Source organism: Necator americanus, chromosome I (genome assembly GCF_031761385.1).
Source record: "Necator americanus strain Aroian chromosome I, whole genome shotgun sequence".
Taxonomy (NCBI): domain Eukaryota; kingdom Metazoa; phylum Nematoda; class Chromadorea; order Rhabditida; family Ancylostomatidae; genus Necator; species Necator americanus.
The window spans coordinates 32,890,754-32,916,299 of NC_087371.1; the positions used below are offsets into that span (position 1 = coordinate 32,890,754).

General features: G+C 38.3%; 3 protein-coding genes across 3 annotated transcripts in view; 1 reads left to right on the forward strand and 2 right to left on the reverse strand.

The window, feature by feature from the left end:
- RB195_007568 (uncharacterized protein) overlaps nt 1–24,556 on the reverse strand; it is a gene marked incomplete at both ends in the record, with an annotated part of 35,761 nt that extends 11,205 nt beyond the window's left edge. Inside the window, 4 exons of the mRNA XM_064181268.1 lie at nt 2,214–2,321; nt 3,036–3,117; nt 3,777–3,931; nt 24,521–24,556. Of these exons, the coding sequence (XP_064038074.1) occupies nt 2,214–2,321; nt 3,036–3,117; nt 3,777–3,931; nt 24,521–24,556 (381 nt within the window). The remainder of the gene's footprint in view (nt 1–2,213; nt 2,322–3,035; nt 3,118–3,776; nt 3,932–24,520) is intronic.
- Nucleotides 24,502–24,792, forward strand: RB195_007569 (uncharacterized protein; the record flags this gene model as incomplete). The annotated part of the gene is made up of 1 exon (XM_064181269.1): nt 24,502–24,792. One exon carries the CDS (start codon nt 24,502–24,504, stop codon nt 24,790–24,792), a length of 291 nt encoding a protein of 96 aa, XP_064038075.1.
- RB195_007570 (uncharacterized protein) lies at nt 24,602–24,850 on the reverse strand (the record flags this gene model as incomplete). The annotated part of the gene is made up of 1 exon (XM_064181270.1): nt 24,602–24,850. One exon carries the CDS (start codon nt 24,848–24,850, stop codon nt 24,602–24,604), a length of 249 nt encoding a protein of 82 aa, XP_064038076.1.
- Between the last annotated feature and the right edge of the window lie 696 nt (nt 24,851–25,546).

Consider the following 25,546-nt stretch of genomic DNA (forward strand, 5'->3'; position numbering starts at 1 on the left):
TGGAAAAGAGAGTGATTCTGTTATTTTCTTCCTGATTGCCGTAGAAAACGGCCCGGAAAATACTTCGAGGGCTTCGGGCGTTCCGGCGCACTATTTTCTACAAGGAGTTCGATTGGAGCGAGCCAGCCCTGTCTTCTGAGTTGTTTTTTACGGCAATTTGGAAGAAATGGACGGAATCACCCTTCTCTCCATAATCTCCGATCCCGTATACGAATACTCCACCTGAAATCCGTACCACCTTAGATTCGTGGGGTGATGCATTTAAACCCAAACCGAACGATCCCCTCAAATGCTCCAACCTCTAATTTTCAATTCACCGGTACCGATTTGAATGACAAGGCCATATAGACGGTTTCGTGTGTGTTCGGCAGCACAGCGGGTGGTGATGGCGATTGTGCCATTGCCGCTATACGTCCTTGTCAACGAACCACCTCCATATGTCAGCACATGCTGAATTTACGTCTTCTAATTGCGAAACTCTTTGATAGAGTATGGGAACTTTCGTTAAGATGTACGTTTCAAGGACGTCACCACCTGAATTACGAGCCTCTTCAAATTCGTTAATGTCTTTGTCATTTCGTAAGAGAGGGATATAGGATTTTAACGACACCGTAAACCACTAAATGTCAAACGCTCCGCCCACAACAGACCTTAACCGTAGGCCAAAGAAAAAAGTGGATTTTCAGTCGCGGCTCCTAAGATGTTCACTTAAATATCGACTCAGCCAGCAGCAAAGCTTCAAGATTCTTTGAAGATTCTCCTTTGTGAAGAAATACTTGAGAGAAGCTGTCCAAGAACATTTAAATCCTGGAAAGTTGTGAAATTGTGAACTTCCTTTTAGATCTAAACTTCAACCATGAAAAAAAAAACAAGGACTGCTTCCAGTGTTGTCCGGAATTATTACATCCATTCATCCCATAATGAATCACTTGAGTGGACGATAGGGCGGTTGTAGCGCAGTCGACAAGAAGTTTCGTTTTAGCGGAAGGGTCGATGGTTCGAAACCGCCTTAGTGGCAACCAAGCCTTTCATCCCTACGGGGTCGATAAATTGGTACCAAACTTGTCTGGGAGCATAAAAACACTGATTTGATCAATGGCTAGCACCGCAAGTCATTCTTGGGGCCAACACCGGGTTCCAAAACCTCAACTATTACGAATTGCAGTAAAAACGCGTTGGTGCATCCCAAGTGGATTGATACGCCAGTGACTTTATACTTTTTTTTACTAAATGGACGAATGTAGATATTTTTGTCGTAGAAAAATTTCAATTTCATTCAAATAAATAAATACACGTCAGATTGACCGCCACTACGACATTACAGTAGTAGCGATTCACAGCGTAAGTGTGTATTTATAGTTCCAGAAAAAAATTCTTGCTCCGTCTGTAATCGCACTACATATGCAAGCTCGCTCGACGCAACGCCCACTCGAAGCGAATCGGCTCAATCCGTATGGCTTCGCCCACCACTTTGCAATATCGATTGATAGTCGGACATATTCTTGTGATTATTGATTGTAGTACGGTCACAAACGAAAAAAAAAATGGAATTTTTACAAAGACTTTAGATACGAAAATAGAGAAGAAGAATAGTGTTGTGAATTTTGTTGATTTGGAGTAAAATTCCCACACCTTTCGAAAAAAAAAACCAAAAACGATTTTCTAAATGTGATCTAAGATCTAACTTTTTTTCTAATTTTTAGAATTTTTAAGCGTGAGAATCGCACCGAACTGAAAAATTCGTTTCGTTCCAACATCATCAATCTTTTTGGGAATTAAAAACACTCAAAAAAATGGTTGATGCCTGAATAGGAACTGGAATTCGCTATTCGGAACATAAATCCCCCCAAAAAAATCACTCAATATGTCGAATACTTGAAAACATTAAACAGAAAAAAAAAATTCAGGATAGAATTTAGGACAAAACTGCACTGCAAAATAACAACACTCGACTACATTTATAATGGTGCTGATGACCGTAAAACTCTTGAAACTATCCTATTTAATAAGGACGACCACGATTAATAGGTCAACGGAGGGTTATTCTTTTAAAACACAATGAATAAGATTTCAGGAGAAAAAAAAACATAGCAATGTTTGCTTAAAACATCCCTAGGAATCGAAAATTCAACAAAAAAAAGCCACGAAAAACTCGCTAAAAAAAAGAAAACGATTTGTTTTCGTCCTATACCTGCAGGTCAATCGATACGTACCTTTTGTGTGTCTTTCAGATAAACAAGAAGAAGACCATGATCACAGCTGGCATTGCCCAATTTTGCATTCGTGTACTCACGTTCCATATCCGCTTTCAGATCATCAGTCTGGAAAATGAAACGGCTAGGAATTTCTTTTTTCATAAAAATTACTTTCTCGCTGTGTCCCTCGACGGGACTCGTGCTACTAGCGCCGCATAATAAATACAGACTGTTAAGTTAAGTCATCCCCATGAACACTGCGATTTTTTAAAATGTAACTGTGGAAGTGAGACACTGGAAATCTGCCAGAAAGGTGGAAAAACATGGAAATCATTCAGGGGACCCTCTTATTTTATTAAAGCAAAAAAATACAATAAAAACCACAATAGGTGTTGAATTACTAACGATTTTGAACTAATATTTCACAACGGCAGAGATCGCTAAAAAAAAAGCTTACACGTAAAATGAATGCTAGAAAATCTAGAAAAATTTCCAAGAAATAGACTTTGTGACCTCAGAGCTCATTTCCATAAAATATCATTTTTTTGGATTTTTTTCGTCTTACTAGGCACACAATTTTTTTTAACGAATGTAAAGTGAAAAACACGAATGAAGCATGAATACTAAGAATTTTCAAGAATTTCTAAGAACACTAAAAAGATTACTAGGTACTCGAACTGGCAGAAGACTTTTCATCGTTTCCTCAGAAACCTCATTTCGCATCAAGGTTGTATGTGGTAAGTGACCCGAACTAATTCTTCTATCCGGTAGGAAACCAATAAATCCATCGAACCGTTGTCAAATCGGAAATCAATATGACCATGACAAATTTGTGCTTACATTTTTGCTGTTTGTTACGTGAAGTAATCCGATAAATTCGTCTCGACCGTTCTCTCGACGGCATCCATCCACACATTCGCACCTGAAATCCACCGTTCTATGGGAAAATTTGGAAAATATAGGATTTGTTTGAAAACAAAACTAAAACATTTTTTTTTCAAAAGGAAACGAGTAGATGAGAAGAAAAAAGTTAGAGCGCAGCATTTCTAGCCGCGAAAACTGGCCCCTATGTAACATAGGACCAATGGGACCTCGCATGTGCCTTAAAAGCATCACTCCACGAATCTGAGGTGGTACGGATTACGAGGTGGAGTATTCGTATACGGGATCGTAGATTATGGAGAGGTGGGGGATTCCGTCCATTTCTTGCTAATTGGCGTAAAAAACGGCCAGGAAGATGCGGCGCGTGCACACGGCTGGCGCGCTCCATTCGAACTCGTTGTAGAAAATAGCGCGCCGGTGCGCTCGAAGCCGTATCTTCCGGGCCGTTTTTTACGGCAATTAGGAAGAAATCGACGGAATCACTCTTCTCGCCATAATCTACCAATTCGTTATACGAATACTCCACCGGAAATCCGTACCACCTCAGATTCCTGGGGTGGCGCCTTTAATTTACGATCTACCTTCCTGATTCAGTAGGAATGGCGAATTTATGAGGCGTTGATGGATTGAAATTCAAAATTTGAAACTTCCCACTTGTTCCTACAATTTCAGCAGCAAAGAACAAAGACAGCGGCTCACCCCACTCGTTCCTGCAATTTCCACAGCATATCGGTCAGTTTGCTTGCCGTTGTATTCGCTAACCGATGCGATGGATCGCAGACCAACGTGGAGTTCCCATAGTCGGAGTCATTGCGGCACAACTCATACTCGTCCCAGTAGACGGATGCATAAATCTGAAAAAAACAATTCATCATTGGCAGTGTGTTCAACTACACAGAAACTAGTCAGTGATCGCTCAGATGATGCATTGTAGAATATGGTTTGTAAAGAAAAGAACAAAAACAGAGGTGAAACCATTAGGAGTCAACCTAACTACATTAACCCTAAGGAATATTACAAATTCGATTATTAAGTTAAATTTTTTTTAATTAAATTGAATTTTTAGAATATTTTCAAAATTTTTGAGCAGTTGAACTTAAATTTTTCATTACAAAAATATAAATAGTCCAGAGCTAGTTTACACCACTTGTCGACCTTACTTAGAGCAAGGCTAATGAAGGCTAAAAATTAAATATGAATATAAAATAACAATAGTAATAATAATGTAATATAATGATGTAAATAAAACTAAAATAAATACAATAAAAAATAATATAAAGGCTCGAAAAAATAAAGTAAAAGGTAAAAATAAATAAAGTCTTAAACGCCCACTCTCGTCCAAACTCAGCCATGTGTTCTTTTTCTTAAATTTAGTGTAGACAAGGTGCTTCAAAAAGTCTAGATATTAATAAAAATGAAATTGAAAGAATACTATACACTAATCAAAGGTTAACCGAACTGGGCAGATCACAGCTCCTATATAATTTCTAAGAAATAGGAAAATAAGGACACTGTGCACAGTATTTGTGACGATTTATCGATTTATTTATTTATTTATTCTCTAATAAATTATTCATATATACACCAATGGTGCACCAAAGAAAGGAGAAAGAAGAAGAGAATAAAACATATTTGATAGAGTTAGAAATTTTTTGTGAAGAATCGGGAAATAATTCATTGTAGTGAAATCTGGCGATGTTCCTTTTTTTGTGGCCGAAAAAATAATTCAGACATATCGTTCTCCTACTCCAGAAAGTGAAGTACGAAGAAATATTTACGCTCAGAAATTCTATCTTGGAGACCATTCACCGATACTTAGGTTACTCTCTAAGTCTATTTCACATCAAACTTGTAAATAATCAAAATTCCGGATTCTTCTGCATTTCTCCACGTTTGGTTGAGATGACCGCACCGAGTATACATATGTATAGGGCTCCTTAAAGGCATCATCCCACGAATCTGAAGTGGTACGGATTTCCGGAGGAGTATTCGTATACGGCATAGTAGATTATGGAGAGGGGGTGATTCCGTCGTTTCTTCCTGTCCGGAAGATGCGGCGCGTGCACGGGGCTGGCGCGCTCCAATCGAACTCGTTGTAGAAAATAGCGCGCCGGAACGCTCGAAGCCGTACCCTCCGGGCGGTTTTTACGGCAATTAGAGGGAAATGGACGGAATCACCGTTCTCTGCATAATCTACGAACCACTATACGAATACTCCACCTGAAATCCGTACCACCTCAGATTCGTAGGGTGATCCCTTTAACCTGAGTAATCGATAAAGCGATAGTGAACTGCACAAAACTAAGAAGTTGGATATTGCTGGGAAAAAAAGGGTACAGCTGAACCATTGGAAACGACTTTTACGAATTTTCGCTGCATTAAAAGCGTTAGTTTGAAATCAGGATATCCTAAATATCCAGACAATGTCAAAATTCATATATGGATGCAAGGCTTTATCGATTGAGTTGATGTCGCCTTGTTTACGCCTATGTTTACGAATTCAATTAGAGCAGTGACAACGCGGACTGGTTTCTGCCCGTTAGCCGTGATCGTTTACATATTTGTGAAGGTGATTTATTGCGCTCGTAGAAAAAACTCATGAATTTCCTGGGTTTGAAGATATCCTTAAATTATCCTGCGGAAGTCCCGCTAATTGTTCCCGTTATCTTAGCAACCCCCTTCTTTCAACAGCGAATGTTATCCTTTTATTTACATTCAAATAGCAATTTTTCGATTGTCATTGGCATATTCAATTCGTTCGTCGAAAGTGACAATGACACTCGAACGTTCTCCGCCGACGTGGCGAACATACTCGTTGGCGAGAGACAGAGGGAAAAACTGGTTTGACTGTTTAGTCATAATGAGACCATGTAAGGTCTAAGTGTTTATTGAGGTGTGGTTAAGTGGGAAGACCTTGTGTGAAAAAAAAATCTATTGAGGTTTCTTGAAGTGTTACCACCCGCACAATATAAAAGATCGACCCGGTGGTTTTCTATTCAATCAAGGGGGTTCTTGAGAAATTGTTATCGAATGATCATAAAGGCCGCAAAAGAAAAATAAAAACAGCTGTGCTAAACTGTCCCAGCCTGAGTCTAGGATGTTTTGTCAGCTGTTGCAGAAAAGGATAAAGTGTCTGGCGTTAAGTGATCCGCTTGGGACCAGCCATCACGCTCCCTTCAATTTCAGAATCGTTTGAGGTTTATGAACGTGTAACTAGCCCTTACTTGTGGGGGCTTGTGGCTTTGGGACGGTTCCGAACCATCGGCAGCACAGTCGCAGCCGAACATTTTACCGTCTGCGCAATACCTGTTACTTGCTAAACTAAGCAGTACCCTTACAAATTGTCACTCTTTTATTGAGAGATTATTCAAATTATATTTGTCTATGCATTATTGTATTGGGGCGGTTGTAGTGTAGCGGTTAGAGGTTCCGCTTCCTGCACGATCGATCGGAGGTTCGAATCCGCCCTGGTGCTCACCAAGCTTTTCATCCCTTCGGGGTTGATAAATTGGTGCCAGACTTGTCTGGGAGGATAAAAACATTGCCTTGACCCGTCGGCTAGCCCCCACAAGTCATTGTATCGGTCAGGTACACGTTCGTTAACCTCAAACGATTCTGAATTGAAGTGAACGTGGCGGCGCATCCCAAGCGGATTGATTAACGCCAGAAACTGTAACTGTAACTGTATGCAATATTGTCAGTGTAGTAATTTTAACAATTTTAGCAACAATTTACTACAATGACAATATTGTGTAAAGAAATATAGTGTGAATAATCTTACAAATAGTGATTAACAGTGATTGTTTCTGTGTAGCCGAGTCAAAACAACCCGAACCTCACATAAGCGGCGGCGTTCGAAGCGGCGCCATGGAGCCAGTGGTTGGAGACCACGTGGGCCCTCGCTACCCCCACTCCGACGACAGAGACGGTAACGCTTACGTAATTGCATCGACTTTTAAGTCATTTTAAATCTAGACTTTAGCTTGATGAGTACGGATTTCTCATTCAGCTGTTATTGCCATTGTATTCTAGAGTAAGGATTTTAAAAGATAAATTTGCAAAGGGTTGCGAAGGCCGCTCAAAACTTTTGAAGAAAATGTTTATCTAACGCTGTACCACCCTTTTAAAGTTGTTTTCTCTAATACTGTTCCATTTTTTTACAGTTAATCAATAAATTAAAACTGCCGAGATTAAAACTTTCCTATTTATTAGCCTCAACGCAACCCATGTGCTCTCCGTGAAAATTTATAGAGTTTTCTTGTTTTACATATAACATTAGATTTTCAATTTTACGGTGATATTTATAGGTTGCGCTTATAAATGCCAGTGAACAAAAGAAAAAAGGATCTGAAATGTTCCGAGATTTCGACAAAAAAAAAAACAAAAACCGGCATCCTTTTTTCTTCGGACTGACGTAAGTCGAATTTTCCTAATTTTTGACAATTATGTTGGTTCAAAATTAGGAAAATTCCCGGGGCGGGTGTGGCGCAGTCGGTTAGAGGTTCCGCTGTCTGCACGATCGATCGGAGGTTCGAATCCGCCCCGGTGCTCACCAAGCCTTTCATCCTTCCGGGGCCGATAAATTGGTACCAGGCTTGTCTGGGAGGATAAAAACACTGACTTGACCCGTCGGCTAGCCCCCGCAAGTCATTTTCGAGGTCAACACCAGGTTCCAAAACCTCAACGATTACGAAGTGCAGTAAAAACGCGTTGGCGCATCCCAAGTGGATTGATACGCCAGTGACTTTATCCTTCTTATCCATGTTGATTCCCTAGCGGCAAACGCTGGCGCACTAACAAAACCTCCAACTAGTTAGTACTATGATACGACCTTGAATTATAGCAACAAATTCAATGCACTTAAATTACAAAAGCACTGAACAGTAGATAACGTGGAAGTTCTGCAGAAAAACTTCAAAAATACCAGTTCTTACAAAACGGGTTCTTCCTATTTTACACGAGAGATCAAATCGAAAATCATCCAGCGAAAAATTCGAAAAAAAAATTACAGCAAAAAAAAAACCATTTTCTCCTAGTTACATAAGGTACAATGATGAAGTGATCGTTAACAGTAGTAGAGTTTTCGTCGTGTATTTGGGTCAATGTCAATTTTTTTATCTTCTTGACATTTAGGTGCAGAAAACATGAACGTTAAACAATGAAGAGCAACCTCCTCGAAGTTTTCATTTTGATTCGTGTAAAAATTCTAAAGAAATAGGTTTATTTGCGAGAGATCCTGAGATTTTCCTTTTTTTCTACGAAGACGATATCAGAACTGGTTAGGAAATCCGGCCGCTATTTATTCAAGTACAGAAAAAGCTAGGACCTACCACCATTCGCCCGGAATTTATGTTTTTCCGAGTGACCGCAACTTCCGCAGCGCACCATTTCTGGGTTGAAATCAAAATGGCCATTTTGTGACGTAAAAATGATACTCATAGCCTATTCATCCATGAAATCATACGGAAATTTAAAGGATTTGAGAAATTAAAGTAGGGAAGCACTTATAAAAAGCGACTGATAAAAAAAAACGAGATAAGGAAGTTGACATAAGAAATCCTTCCAAATTCTTAAGCAGCCAAGCCGTGACGAAGTTAGCAGAAATAAGGATTTATAATAAAAAAAAGGTGAATAGTTTTTCCCTCGAAAATTTTTATACTTAAATCGTCAGGGGTTCGCTGAAGCCCATGAAGTTCGCTGAAGGGTTTTTTCAGATGTTATTGAGTAAGCTGAAGTTCTTGTTTTGTTCAAAAACACATAGATGGTTTTCTCCTGTAGATAAAACTAACTAATCTAACTATAGATAAAACTGCTCTAGCTAACTGAAAGCATCAGATATGCATAAAATCCATGGATTCGATGTGTAGAAGTCTCACCTAGAAGTCGAATCCTAGAAAATCTCTCTGAATAGTCTAAAAACGACTCTACTGACGTTTTAATGACAAAGAGTGCAGTGAAAACACCAAAAACCTAAAGAACTTAACCTTAAGAAGTCCACCTCAAAAATTTTAAAACGATATTTTTTTGAGAGGAAGAACTTTGACCCTCTCATCCGTCATCGCCTCGCTCCCTCCTCGAAAATTTTCACCACGTCAAGTGACTGGGGAAAATATTGACCTTGCACGATGTTCGTTTCGAAATTTCACCTCTTGATTTTTCGAGGTTTTTGAGGATGAAGGTGGAACTTTTGAGATGCACAAATTATCCATCAATTCCAATCATCGTACTCGCGCGACATGACACTCTTAACAATCGGAATTGAAGTGATGATGATACTCTCTCAATAACCTCAACAGAAAAAACCAACCTCTTCTCGTACGTACTCAATCACACTCAAAAAAGAACAAAAAAAAAAAGAAACTATGGTTTGAAGGGCAGAAAACCATAATTTCTTTTTTTTTTGTTCTTCTTGAGCAAATAAACCACTGCTTATGTCCCAAAATTAAAATCAATCATTTTCAAAAAGGCTTTTCTTGTCTATAGAGCGCTCGTACACTTTTTACTTCGAATTTTACGCGAAAATTCACAATTGAATAGAACCTTCCGCTGACGTACACGTTGAAAGTGATCGTAGGTTTTTAGGTGATCCTTTTTTATCCACGAACAAGAATCTCCTTTTTTTAATATATTTATCTTTATCTTAATTAGATATTAGACAAGCTCAGATTTATTGTTTTTTCATTCTCTAATTTCCTCCCAATTTAAAGAAATGAGTGGTACGGTGGATGTGCAAGGCTAACCGGTGATTTTTTTCAGGTAGTAAGGTATGTACCTTAAAATCGTCATACTGTTTCGCTCTTAATCTACACCTCTGAACCCTGCCTTTTTTTCCTGGAGCGATTCCAACATCGTCAATTTCCTGGCGTGGCGAAATGTCGTTAGGTGAACTACTATGTCATTCATGTAATATTAATATAGTATAGTAATTTATGTAATATAATAATATAATAATTTTTCATGTTTTATTTTAGTTTTTAGGTTATTTTTATTTTATTTTTTTTAAATTCTAATTTTGTATATTTCTTTCACATCTATTCTTGCTTTGCTTTTTCTTCCTGGGAAGTCAGCCAAAGAGGAGATACGACTTCTATCCGACCTCACCGTCTCGGGATGCTTTTCGTTTCAGTTCGCGCATCTGCGTGGATATGAGGAATATTGAGCGCTATCCATATCGTTGCTGTTTCCGCTTCAACGAAGGATACGGCGTATTTTCTCAAGGATTTCATGCCGTATGGAACCATTACACGGCCAATTTAGCCGAACGCAATGATGATGAGATCAACGAGTACTGCGCAATGTTAAACTGTATTCGACGAAAGTGAGTGTCAAGGCTTCCCAGCTCGAGAAATTCTTCGGCGCAGAGGCGCGCGCGCGCTCGAAACTTGATAATTCCACGGTTGTCAGGTGAAAAACGACACCCGTATTCATTAAAAATGCTCTTTCGAGAGTCCATCGTGGATTTTTCCCTCTTTCGTGACTTATTCGGTGAGGTAAGTGGATTCAGTAGTGGTTGCGAGTATAATCGAGTGAACACAACAAACGCAACGGTTCCCGGTCGTCGTCGACAAGGTCGTTGATTTTACTTTTAATTCCACTTTTGTTAAGAACAAGTTGTTCGCAACATGTTGTGCTGTTGTGAAGCCTGCAGTCAGTTTTTCACGATCCCCCTCACACCCTCCATGACCACAGGTGAGCAAAGCCCGTAATTACACAATTTCGTTGTCCTTCAGAACAAGTCATGATGTGATGTGATTCTTCCTTCCTTCCACTGCTGACTGAACATTTCACAAAACCGTTATATCACCGTATGTTACGAATGCGTAATGCGGCATAGTTTCAGCCGATACGATACGATTGGCCTAATCAAATACGATCCAGAAACATCTTTCGTTAACAAACACCGATTTATCATTTAGGTCGCAAATGCGGACTTTACACACATATGTCACGGTCGATGAGAAGGCACGGCGGCGGCACCGTGTTGATATGGATCATGATCCGATGGAAAAAAAAGAACAGAAATGTTCAGAAAGGCCACCTCTGAGGATGACCAGACCGTATTTCGAACAAACGTTTTCAGTGAGCAAGCAATCGAAAAAAATTGGTTCTCGTAGATATCCTGGGATACTTTTCTGGTCACGGATCTAAAATCTGAGAGGAAAATCCCCTAACTGTTTGACCTTAGCCCATCGTCTAGTCATTACAGTAACAATAGCATTTAATCAGCAGTTCTTTCTGGAAAACGGTCACCACAATGAATTAAACTTCTATGTGGTGATAAGGATCGCGCAAAAATAAATAATAATAAATAATAACATGCGCCAAAATAAATAAAAAAGAACTTTTCCCCCTACAACCAGAATTTCGCAGAAAAGACATGAAATGGTGAAAAAAGGAGTTTTTCGATCTTAAGGTTCTAGAATTGAAATAATTAGTGCCGGAAACCGAAGCACTTAAATCTTAGGATTCTTAGATTGACACCGATGGTGAAAAAGCAACATTGTAGCGAAAAATTCCTTTTCAAAAGTTTCCCTAATAGAAATTTCTTTAAAACATCATCCAACAGACCAATCATACGATGTTTAAAAAAATGGTAGACAATTTTATTAACCCAAATTACATTGTCATCCTTAAAGTATTTAGAATCTGATGGATGTGTTCACGGACGGTAAAAAGCACAAATTCGTTTATGTTTTTCTAAAAACATTCTGACTTGTCCAAAACGAGGTCGATTTCCTGTTTGTCCGCTCAACACGATAAGTTTTTCTCAAAACATCTTCCCGGAATAGTTGTTCGAGTTTTGCAACGATTTTCGCGATTATCTTCGCTCAGTTAATCAAGGAAATTCGAAAGTGGGTGAAATCCGTTCAGCTGTGTGATGTTTCCATATTTATGGATTCATGTGAGAAAAAGAAGGAAGGAAGTTGTCGTCATTCCAGTTTCGTCGACATTTCGGAGTATTAGCGATCTTTTTTTTTCTTCTTAGAGATGTAAAAGGAAAAACACTACTAAGAAAAAAATCTACTGCAGCAGCGATGAAAATGACCACCGTATTCGACTAAAGAATGGAGAAAGAATAAAGTGAAAAATTTGTCAAATCAAGAAGATGAACGGATGCCCATATGCACTATCAGGCGCCAAGTTGCCAGCAGATCCCCAGCACACATTTAATCACATTATGTCGCACATGCTTATGTTTATTTGGTCGACCGCGGCGCGTCCACAGCACCATGCGGGATTTCCCCCACTTAAACGCGTCACCCCACGAACCAGGGGTGGTACGGGTTTCAGGTGGAGAGTTCCTATACGGGGTCGTAGATTATGGGGAGGAAGATGACTCCGTCCATTTCTTCCTAATTGCCGTAAAAAAAAACGGCCCAGAAGATGCGGCGCGTGCACAAGGCTAGCGCGCTCCAATCGAACTCGTTGTAGAAAATAGTGCGCCGGAACGCCCAAAACCGTATCTTCCGAGCCGTTTTTTACGCAAATTAGGAAAAAAATGGACGGAATCGTCCTCCTTCCCATCATCTACGACCCCGTATAGGCATAACCCACCTGAAACCCGTACCACGCCAGATTCGTGGGGTGATGCCTTTAATCCATACTCCAATAGCGTAATGATATTTTTCAGTGGGAAAAAAATACACCACCTCTTTTCATAAGTGATTTTTTACATTCAATAAAAACCATGAAAAAATTGGAAATTTCTAAAATCCTCAGAAGTCTGATGCTTCCAAAATTCTGCCGACTTTTACATAGAAAAGTGTTCTTTCTTGTTCGTTCACTTTGATTCCTTTTTTCTTCTTTTTGGTTTTCGCTAGTAGAAATAAATTAATAGAAGTAGTGAGAATTTTTCATTAAAAAAATGGCTGCTCGGTTTATCACGAATATCGCCTGTGGAAAATTAGCAAATAAGATCAAACTAGAGAAAAAAAATTTGAAAATAAAGCAAGTGCTTGAAAATACTGATGATGAAACTATGAACTAAAATGGAAATTTTCGAGAAGTCGGGCTCTCAACTGTTTTTAATTAGCTAATTAGTTTTTAATTAATTATTTTTAATTTTTTGTACAGCTACAGTACGGAATAGTGCCTTTTGAGTTACAGATACATATTCTGATGTGACGATTCTCACATGAATTTCTCATGAAGCAAAAAAAAAAACCTGTGCCGTAAATGTTCTCATATCCCGTATCCAAAGGTCATAGACGTTGTATACTAGGTCAATGCCATTCAGTTAGGAAAGTAATCGCTGCTAAAGAATCTTATGAGAATTGCACCTAACTAAAGGAGGTAAAGGTAGCTACAGATGTATGTAAAGTTGTATAAATGGGACATTCGACAACTGGGTGCTCGAATATTCGAATATTTCACTTTATCGATTCGTTTGATTGACCTAAATCGACCCGATCAAATGTTGAAAAGAATTGAAATAGAGGAAGAAACGTGAAAAACTATATATCATGTGATGATGAGCGGAAATTTTCGGAACTTCTAATCCAGACTGTCGATGAAATCGAATATTCGAGTATTCGGAAACTATTCGGAATGGGGAATATAGTACTGTCTTATACTAGGGTCCCAAAAATATTCGAACTCTAGTAAGCGAAAAGTTTCTCGAACTTTTCCTAATTATCTAATTTTTCTTTTCCTTTTCCTAGTTACTACGGCACTGATACTTGCGCCTTATTAGCTGCGCTACTGTGCTCGAATGTTCGAATATATTCGAATGTTGCCGCAAGTCGAGCGCTCGAATTCTAACCTATTCGAATGAATGGATGTTTTGAATATTCAAATACATATTTCATTATTATTGGTTTTTCCTACAAATATTTATTTATGGGCTAATATTTCGTCCTAACTACACCTTGTATGACGCAAAACGTGATGTGCAATTAAAACGACAACCGGATACCCCCTTCCAATAGCCGAACGAAAGCAATTATCGTCTTTTTTTTTCAGTGCATGTTTCAATTTTGACGAGACATCTACTCCAATAATAGCAGGAAATTGTACACAAACAACAGAGGAAACATTATGAACGGAGGTATATACAAAGGAAAAGGTGACCTCTTCGAAGCTTGGTTTATAAAAAATGGAAGCAATAATCTAGCAGGGCACCATTTTCAAAAAAACGGGATGTTCCAACAAAGGCTTCACTTTTTTCCAGACCAAAAAATCCACGCAAAATTGTACGCAATGGAAATTATTTTCCACAAGGACCTCAAAAAAATTCATGGACCTTTTATCTAATTGCTAAAAGATTACCTACTTAAAACTATGAATAAAAGATTACCTACTTAAAATTATGAATAATATCCTTCATATTATATAAATACTCATATTATATAAATCCTATATATATTTTTTCATATGTTTTTTCATATTATATAAATCCTATATATATATATATATTTATTTTGAAAAAAAACCAGTGCTGTTTCTGTGCTAAAGAAGGGATGGCTCATCGGAGTACCCGAGATTAAATGAAATTTTCAAGAAATTCGACATAATTACAACCCCAAGACTCCGAAGAAGAAAGAAATAAAATTCTAGGAATAATCCAAACGGTTGATTTGTGGAGTTCAATTGATTTGGTGAAATATGTCGAAGACTACAAAGTAATCCACAATAAGCTCTAAACTCAAAGGGAAAGCTATAGAAAATAATAAATAAATATAAAAAAAACATTAGAAACGAAGTTACGATGTCCATGGAAATATTAATATAAGCGAGAGAAGAACACTTGGAGGAGTAATTGTGTGAGGCCCAACCTCGTCATTAATTCCTCATTAATTCACACGTGTAGAAAATTATACAAAGAAATTTCAATAAAAACTATTAAAGAAAACTTTTGTCTCACAAAGTGAGCCAATATAACTCATCTATTTTTCGGATTATTTATTTCTTTTTTTTTTCTTGGAATTCATCTATTTTTCAACTGATTTATTTTTGAAATAATTAATGAGGGTTGTAAAAAAAAGAAAACTAGGATTAATTATGTATGACCATGTCCATGTTGCGCGTTTCACAGTGCTTCAGCAAAATTCCATAACTGAATGACTCTTCTGTTCATTTTACTGCATTATTACTTTCATTTTACACAATTATTTAAAAATACAGTATCCATAGTAGAAGATTAAAGTACGATGCTGAGATTATTCGTTTATTAGAACAACCGTTTTGATCATTTTCTAAATTCTATCAATTTCTGCTTCATTTCTCAACCCTACGATTCCATAACGATATCGACGCGTAGCGATAGTTGACGCTATTCACGCTTCGTTACGAACGAGTTCCCCCATCGACAGCTGCCGGTCAAAACTGGCCCGCTAACATAAAGCAACACACCGCAAAGGCTCGTTATATCGTTTTGTCGACAACCAATGAAGCACCTAAGAGCAACAATGAACCGAAAAAAAAGAACGTGACAATAGATCGATTGTGACTAAGTGTATACGGGCGAAAAGAATTCAATGTCATCGTAGAACCGAGAGAAACTGAATTTCAAGAAACTTTTTTCCCGTTACGGAATGAAAACTCCCGCCTAGAAATCATCAGGAGCGCCGACGAAAAAAAGGAAAATGAACGAAAAAGAAGAAAAAAAAACAAAGCACATGCGGAGTTGAGTAAATCCGATTGGAATTTAGCAAAGGTCAAGCGAAACCGCTTACGCATTTGCGCAGCAGATTTCAGGATTTCATTTCGTCATTTTGATCCGAGGATACTTTTCCGGTGCAAATCTCTTATATATTTCACTTTAAAAAAAGTCAAAAATAAACAAGATAGAGGATAAAATTGAAAGATTGATAGTTTTGCCCATAGGTGCGATAGGGAGGAGTCGGACCCTCCTCAGGTGAAAGGGGTCTAGCTCATGAGGTGCAGCGCGTGTCCTTCGCCAACGGTCCAAAAGTGAAAGGGTCCCTTTATCAACCGTCCAAAATTGAAGGGGTTCCTTTTGCCAACCGCCCAAAAGTGAAGGGAGTTTTTTTTCCCAATCGAGCAAAAGTGAAGGGGGTCGGAGCACCGGGTTCGACTATCGCATGTATGGTTTTGCCTCAACCTAGACTATCCATTTTTGGATTAGAATTCTTTGAGGCTCCTCAGTAGGGAAGGAAGGCTAATCCTAACAAAACAAAATTAAAATAAAATCAATTAAATAAAAGATTGAAAAACAAACAAAATTTGAAAACAAAACAAAATAGTGAATGTTTGAGTCCAAATCGTATTTTACTATTTATGATGTCTTTAGGATGTCTTATTATCTATCTAACCAATATCTTCGTGGAATAACACCCCTTCTCTAAGCACACATAAACTGATCTTATTAAAGGCATCACCCCACAAGTCTGAGGAGGTACGGATTTCAGGTGGACTATTCGTACACGAGATCGGAGACTATGGAGAGAAAGGTGATTCCGTTCATGTCTTCCTAATTGCCACAAAAAATGGCCTGGAAGATACGGCTTCGGACGTTCCGGCGCACTATTTTCTACAAGGAATTCGACTGGAGCGCGCCAGGCGTGTGCCCACGCCGCATCTTCCGGGCCGTTTTTTGCGGGAATTCGGAAGAAATGGACGGAGTCACCCTCTCTCCATAATGTACGATCCCGTATACGAATACTCCACCTGAAATCCGTACCATCTCAGATTTGTGGGGCAATGCCTTTAACATCAATCACCGCCGATCAATGAAGAATGTGTGGAATTTATCTCTTAGAGATTGATGTAAAAGTTTTGCGTACGTCCGGTTATGGATTATCTGACCATGTCGTCATAGGTGTTCTAGAATTACTATAATAATAAAAACAATACGGTCTTAGTACCATAAAAAAGTGCTTAGTCACATCCACAAAAACCGGATTTTCTCATCATTTTCCAAGGAAATTACGCCCTATCCGGTTGACACATCAACATTTCCTTCTCAAAGTTCATATCTATCGTAAAGGTTGAGCGCTGTCCACGTTAACTGTCCACTAATTTCCGATTACAAATAGAGGTATTTGAGCGTATCACAGCAAATACCACATACATTCGTATGAGACCAGTTCAGCGATGATAAATGTACATTACTGAAGTGTACACGACACAGTGGTAAACAACATCCGAAAGAAATCGATTTCATCGTTAAACCTAAACGGCACGAATTCACATCTCTGTCCTATATAATAAAGATGACATGGAATTATTTCATCGTGATTGAATAGCATTGTTGTCCAAGCTGTAGGTACTGTAGAATGTACTGTATGTGCTGTAGTACAAGAATTACAGAATCTTCCGGACAGACTTCCTCTAGGTCTCATTCTACCAGCCCTTCCGGGACGTTATGGAGGTTGTTAGTTGCCAGCAAGAAGGCAGAAAACTTGTTAGAATAATGGATTGGTTGTTTTGAAAGTTGAATCGCAAAGCAACAACGCACATTGTGCTGCGGTAATACCGAAACATTGTCGCTGGAACCTAACAGCATAAGGAAATGATGCAAATATGATCTATGAGGAGATGATATTTCTCGTATAGGGCCGATGTAGCGCAGTCGGCCAGAGGTTTCGCTTCCTGTGCGATCGATCGGAGGTTCGAATCCGACCTAGTGCTCACCAAGCCCTTCATCCCTCCGGTAAAGGTCCGTCGATAAAATGATACCGGACTTGTCTGGGAGGATAAAAGCACTGACTTGACCCATCGCGTAGCCCCCGCATGTCCTTGTATGGGCCAGTTACACGTTCGTGAACCTCAAACGATTCTGAATTGAAGTGAACATGGTGAGCGCATCTTGAGCGGATTACTGAACGCCCGACACTTTATCCTTTATCCTTTTATTTCTCGTCTAGAAGAACTAAACTTTTCTGAACCAATCCCCCCTAACCACCCATCCAGGTGATCCTTCATGGTTAAGACGTGTGTGTGTGTGTGGTATTTTTGTGATAATATTGCACTTTTGTGAATTCTTTCTCTCTCACTCCCTCTCAATTCTCCCCGGCTGTTGACATGTCTCAAGTCGTCGTCAAGTTTTACAGGGTTACTGTAATTCATGCTATGCACACTACATAAAAACGTGCTGTAAAGTTTTTATTGCGCAAAAATCACACTTGAATCTTGTTTTTCGTATCCGATACGATGGTAAAAACACGTAGCGTCAACAGGACTCGACGATAATGCTATGGCTTTCAATAAAATTTTCAAATCGTAACCCAGAAGAGCAAAAAAAAAACCTGTTTTCAAGGCGGTTTTTGTTTCGTGGTTTCGTTTTCGTCACAGTGTTATGACAACAATGTTATAGGACAATGCTAACAATATGTGAATGTACGTCTACGTGGATCGAGGAACTGGTTAGGATGGGTGTGGCAATACTGCATCTGTCGTATACGGAAACGTATCCTCATCATACATAGAGTACAGTTATATTAGTACAAGCATCACTTCGAAAAACCGTATACCGTTTCAGGCTCACTAAAAAAATTACGTGAATGGTGGAATAGGTTTGGAACTCTATAGCTTAAGAGCAGTTTTGAAAAAAAAAAACATCTTAAAGGAATAACTCCACGAATTTGAGGTGGTACGGATTTCAGGTGGAGTTTTCGTATACGGGATAGTAGATTACGGAGAGGGGGGTGATTCCGTCCACTTCTTCCTAATTGCCGTAAAAAAACGGCCCGAAAGATACAGATTCAGGAGTTCTGTCGCACTATTTTCTACGAGGAGTTCGACTGGAGCGCGCCAGCATTGTGCACGCGCCGTATCTCCCGGGCTGTTTTTACGGCAATTAGGAAGCAATGTACGGAATCACCCCCCTCTTCATAATCTACGATCCCGTTAACGAATACTCCATTTCAGGTTAATCCTCCACCCATCAGATTCGTGGGGTGGTGCCTTTAAAAGATCCTGAAAACCAAAATTGCTGGATACGTACGTCTACAAGTGTTTTATCATCAGCAATGGAGCTATTTGGAGGGTGTTGCACGACTGGAGGACGACGGACGCTCCGATACAATATGAACAATCAGAATTTCTGTTGAGAGGAAGCCTGGCTTCAGATCATTTCACATCCAGGACTTCTGCAAAACCTTTCCGATTCTTCCTAAGTTCAGTTTGAAGTGCTCAGATTACTTCAACACAACCATCTACATCATACGGATGTACGACTACATCGAAATGAAAATTTTGAGACTATAATTAGAAGAAATACTTCAAAAATTCCACTTCATGGACATCGTACGCCCACGTAAGGAACAGTTCTCGTGGATCTCCAGAAGCAGGGAGCATCTTTTCGCATCACTGCATGGATAAAATGTGCTAAGTTTGAGGAAGCCTTTGAATGAGGTAATTTGCTGTAATAATATCAAATATGAGACCAAAGGTGGGGTTTTAACACTGTAACCCCTCTCAATGATGATGAATGATCATCAACATTGAAAAGTGGAAAACGTGGAGAAGTAAGACGAACCAGGAAAAAAAAAACCGGGCATTCAACTGATGAATCCTCGAGAAACAACCCTAATTCGCGAGAGTTGTTCGCGGAATTCACGAGATGTACACTAGAAAAACTTCCGTTAAGGATTTTCAAAACCATGATTCACTTGTCCAGAAAAGTGAAAAAAAAAAACACACGCATCGACATAGTTCAAAGATGTTCACACAGGACAAGTGTGTCCCTGTAGTGTTCTCAAATCCGTAAATCCGCAATTCGAGAGCATTCTTCTAGAAACACCCTATAATTTCGTATCGTCCTCAATCACGCAATTAACCCAATCCTATATCGGTCGATATGTGGTTCTTAAGTCCCGTAATACCATCCTAACATCACCATCGACGACAACATTATCAATTACGTGTAACAATTCTTGTCCCCCCCCTCCCCCTTCCCCTCCTACCAGTTCTCGTCGATACCGTCCCCATTCTGTTGATGTGCTGCTGTTGCTGGCTGGTGTATAGCGGTGAAAAGGATGGCACAAGAGGGGGGGGGGACAGGGGTGGGAGGACGGGGGGGAAGACGGCGGAAACGGACGGACAGACGGTTAGGAGTGTTGAGAACGTGAACGCAACATATAGTGAATTGGATCAATGTGAATAGTCACACGACCGACCGATCGACCATTGCCACATTGCCATCGCTTGTTTCTTTTTTTTTCTCCCTCTCTTTCTCTGATTTCCCAGCAGAGAGAAGAAAAAAAAAAGAAAACAAGAAAGTCAGATATCTTTAGAACTAAACTAGTTCAAAATAACGAAATCAGCGAGGCCTACATGGAAATTTCCAGATTTTTCCGTCATTTTTCTATCATATTTGACCAACTTCGATCAAATGACACGCCACACACATCCACCATTCTAATATTCCTGTAATTATGACATCACGATGATTTTTTTCCACAATTTTCCTACAATATTTGATGGTAAAGAAAGAAGATTGGTTTCAGTGAAGAATATTCGAAATTTCAAATGTGAACGATGTTAGACAGGCGGGAAAGTGCGCTGATGGAAAGGAAAAAATCGCTCCGAACATGATTTATACTATAAATTCAGCTAAAATTTACAGATTGGATGGTACAGAAAATAGGGGTAAAGAAAAAACGTCGATAGAAACGATATGGACGAGTATCACAGTTCTTCCAGCGGTTTTTCAAGTCAAATAGATAAATTAGAGAAATTAGGAACAATAATTGAGCTAAAGATAAATTCGACAAATTAGGAATAATAATTGAGGAATAATCTAACCTAAAAGAGACAAGAATCTGTTCATAGCTGAGTAGAATAAAGAATAGGGATTTTTTTTCCAGAATTTATCCATTTTTTTAGTCAAAACGGAAAATATGGTAGTCACGGAAGAACTATTAAGAACATGGAAGATTAGTGTACAAATTTCTCTTTAAAGTTTTGAAATTCCTAAAAATTATGTTTATTTTATAGGTCTGGCAACGACCAAATACTCATTTCTTTGACCTCGTCTCTGCGGGAGAAATTGGTAGAGCGAGATCCTGTTTCAAACACGGAAAGAAAGTGGATTCTTCAAACAACTTTCGATAAATGTTAAATTTTCAATTAATTTATTTTTTGAACAAAAATTTTTGCACAGTCTATTTATGGACCATTTTTGTTTGAAGCATCATGTGACGTTCAAGCATGTTTTAATTTTAAAAATGAAATGGACAACCAGAACTACGGAGATTTCTGGAGGAAAAAAAATTGTACTACCGGGAACGGGATAAGTATAACGAAAAATGTGCATCGTTGACAGAAAAAAAAACTACAAAAACGAAGCCGTGAGAGACGTATATAGGGCCCAATGAGCCATTCAATCATCGATCCTATCTTGTCGAATTTTACGCTTGAGAAGTTCGTAGAATACTGATTTCGTACATCACAACAGCACGCAGCATCATCACGAAAACTCGTACAACATTAAGCTATTTTAATTTAAAATTCAAAATTATTATTAAATTATTAAGTTTTCAAAATTCGTTCAGTTGTAATAATTGTCTCGCGGAAACGGTAAGAATTACCATCGTGCCAATTTCGCAAGGGAATTATAGTCGAATAAGATGTTGCTGGGGTTTTTTTTTTTTGAAGCATTTAAATTGTGACCGTATGATTTAAGAAGTGACGACGGATAAAGAGAGAAAAAAAATAAATGATTAGCTAATTTCTGTGAATGTGTATGTATTGGATGGATGGTAAGAAATCGACGAGGTCATTGGCCAGTTTATGGGAAGGTCAGCGGAAAGTTTAGTTGGAGGAAGATTTCTCCATCGATTCTCACTTAGATCGACCATCACTAATACAATTGTGCTTGAGAAGTGATTGAAGTTCCGTTCAATCTCAAGCAGATCCGGAATTCGATTAAAAATGGCGAGGAAATATGGTGGAAATAGCATGCATCAGGAGTTTACAGTGGAATTTCTAATTTTTTTTTTCGACTCTTAACTAAATGTTTTCTATTTGAGAACCTTTAAGTAAAAGGCTTCCATGATTACAAAAAAATTTCCAAAAAAAAAAAACACGGAAATAGCTCCAGGATAATTCACAAAATTATGTTTTCAGATTAATTTTTGGGACTAAAGAGTTTAAAGTCACATCAGTCCTTAAGTTAATGATCCACGAGCTTCAGGATATGATACTATGAGTATAAAATGCTACGCAAGGGAATCAGATGAGATGAGTCTAAATACGATTGTAGAAAAAAAAACTACGAAAATCAACAAAAAAGGATACAGATGTTAAAAATAGTAGTAAAAAAATAAAACGCTAACGAGAACAATCTGTAATATTAACACTATGAGCAATCCATAAGTATTAGCTACGTAGAGCTAGAGTGAAGGTCACATCCGAAACTCAGGAGGTGAAATTTTTCCAAGATTTCCTTATTTTCTACCGCATTGCGGGAAAAACCCCAATGTATTGATGTGGCACTTGTATGACGATTGATCTCCCTGGTCAAACACTGCTCAAGTGGTCATTTTTCGTTTTTTTTTTCTTCGAGACTTTATCTCTATTAACTTTATCTTTGACTTTATTAACTTTATCTCTCTTTTTTTTGTAGCGATGTTAGAAAAACATTAGGAAAAGTCCCTTTCTTTTCTACGAAAACACACGAGATTTCAGCGAAGTTCAAATGAACCGATTCGATTACGGCGAGATCAACTGACACAGTTTGAGTGACGGTCCGCTGATAGGTTATCATACAGAGGCTGTGATATTTCTTCAATCCTATTCAGAGCATTTATTAACGGATTTTTATCGTTAAAAGAGAAAACATTGGATGTACTCGTTTTAAAGAATATCTTTCTAAAAAGAAAGATTTCAGCTTAACTTTTTCGCAGATAACAGCCTTACATCTTAAAGATTAATTTCAAATTAGCATAGCCATATGAGATCGACTCTCTATCTGTGAATCCCCTAAAAAGATCCAGGTTTCAGATGCGCATCATAAGAGAAAAATTTGGGACAAAATTCCCTGAAGAAGCATTTTTCTATGCTCTTTGATGATCTCGAATATTTTAGCAAATATCACGGGAAATTACATACTTTGCTTAGGAAATCAATAAAAATATCCAGAACCGTTTGAAAAATGGAACCATCATCATCATAAACATAGCATGACTAGTCATCGACGATGTAATTCGGAAAGGTATGTAGTTTTACTTGTTTATCGATTTACAACTGTGTATGTTGTTGGAACGAAGTTGACATGCGCGGGGGAACAGGACGGATGAGATGTAGGGAAATACTCGAGTATACATACATATTTACTGATTAACGGGTGGGAAAAAAGTGCATAAATCAGGAACTGAGCGAGAAGTTATCGAAAAGTGCATTTTAGGTACGCGTCGGTGAATTCGGCGCCAGTTTTCCAACCTCCCGAATTTCACGAGTTCGACTGCAGTCGAAGTGTAATTATGAGAAGATTTGGCAACGTTTCAAATAGGTGACTGGGCACCGGGGAGCTTTTGGATTTCTAGCCTTAACGAATATGAACAGGATTCGATGGATATTGAAGTTTCGAAGAAGAAAAATTAGAACAAGAAATGAAATAATGCTTTGAAATGAATTTCAAAATCATTGTTAAATTTCTCAGAAATTTACTTGAAACTTTTCATATTCACCGTAATCAGCTTAGAGAACTTTCATTTTCTTCCAACATCTCATTAACATTTAGGATTTTATCATTTTTTAAAGATTTTTTATAACATTTAAGATTTTATATATAGCTGTTTGAAGGAACGAATGACTGTTTCAAACAGAGGAACGTTCCGAACGGGTCCCCTTAATGTTAGGGTCATGAAACTGTCGTGAAGTGTATCGTGTAGTCGATATTAGTGAGTGAGTTTTGATCCTAACACGAATATAAGCGTTCATCGATATAACTATATGATTATTGCAATTTTCCGCAATTTTCAGGTGAAAAGAAATTGACGAAGCGATGCTTGCGTTTAGCTAAAAATTTCTCGCAATTTTAAATTCATTTCAATTAAAGGAGGTGAAACATTGTTAAGCATTGTTTCTAAACTTATTATAAAACAAAAATTGAAGCATAATTTGATGAATTTCGTCGAAACAACAACGATAACAAACACAATGAAGAGACCGTGAAAGGACAACAACGCGAACTTTCATCGAACAAAGACTCAGCGCCGTCAGCAAACTTTTATGATTTCACTTTTTTTTTGGTGTAATTTTACTCAACTGCACCGGTTAACACCGTGAACACATCCTTCACATTGCCTATTATGTCCATGAAAAAAAAAGACGATTTGAAATAGAATTTGTTTTCTCAGGGAAGAAAGGGTAGGACGAGAACACTAACGGAAGATAAAAAGAAAAAGAAAATGCAAAAATTCTGATCGATCACATGACGAAGGTTCATCGTGAAAAGAAAAGGAAAGAAAAAGAAAAGAAAGAAAGAATAAAAGAAATACTAATATGGAAACGATGAATGAATTCAGTTAACCTACCTGTCCAACAAGGAACACAAGTATTAGAGCGCGCATGTGCTGCGATCGTGCGCGATGACTGTGAGACTTTTCGTTCACCGGTCACGCCCCCGCCTCGTCAACGGTTGCTGCTGCAGCAGCAGCAGCCACAACAACAACAACAACTGGAACAACAACAACAACAACAACAACAACAACAGCAGCAGCAGCAGCAGCAGCAGCGAGCAGTAATTGAATACGTCGACAACGACAACCGACTACCGACCTTACCTGTAACGTGTAGGAATCCGTAGCTGATCTGTAGCTGTATCGTAACTGAATCACTCCGTCACCGCCAAGGACATACACCATTACTGAACGCAAACATTTACTTAAAACGGTCGGCGTATGATACTCATTCACGAACTCATCCGAACGATATCACCGGTTGTCAACACCTTCGCGTAAGAGGCGCTCGCCTTCTTCTGGGATCTGACATCAAATTAATGACAAATGGAGTGAACTAAAGAGAAAAAAAAGTGAAACACAAACAAAAACTTCTATTCTGAGAAGGTTTGTTAGAAGTAAATTTAGAAAATAATGAAATAATGTCCAAACAGTGTAGAATCTTCGAGAAAAACCCGCAGTAGATCGGTTTTTTTTCAAGTCTTTTCAGTTTTATTAGCTTTCTTAGTTTCTTTCTATTATTCTTTGATTAGTTTCTTAGTAAAACTCGTTCACCAGTACTGAATTACTGTAATTACTGATCAATAATAATAAATCAATGATAATAATGAATAAATGAATGATAAATCAATAATAATAAAATAATAAACTTAACAGTTATTTTGTCTCCCCTAACAATTATTTTTATTTTCTTGAATCGTTCTTCAAAAACTGTTTATTTTGTTGATTTTGTTGTCTTGTTTTGTTCATTTCTCTACATTTAAGACAAATTCACTTTCTCATCTCGGTTTTGATCTATTGCTTGCGCACATAAAAGCTAGTTACCAAAAAAAGGGATCTCCAAAGTATCTTATGGATCTTAAACTATTGTGGATTCAACGA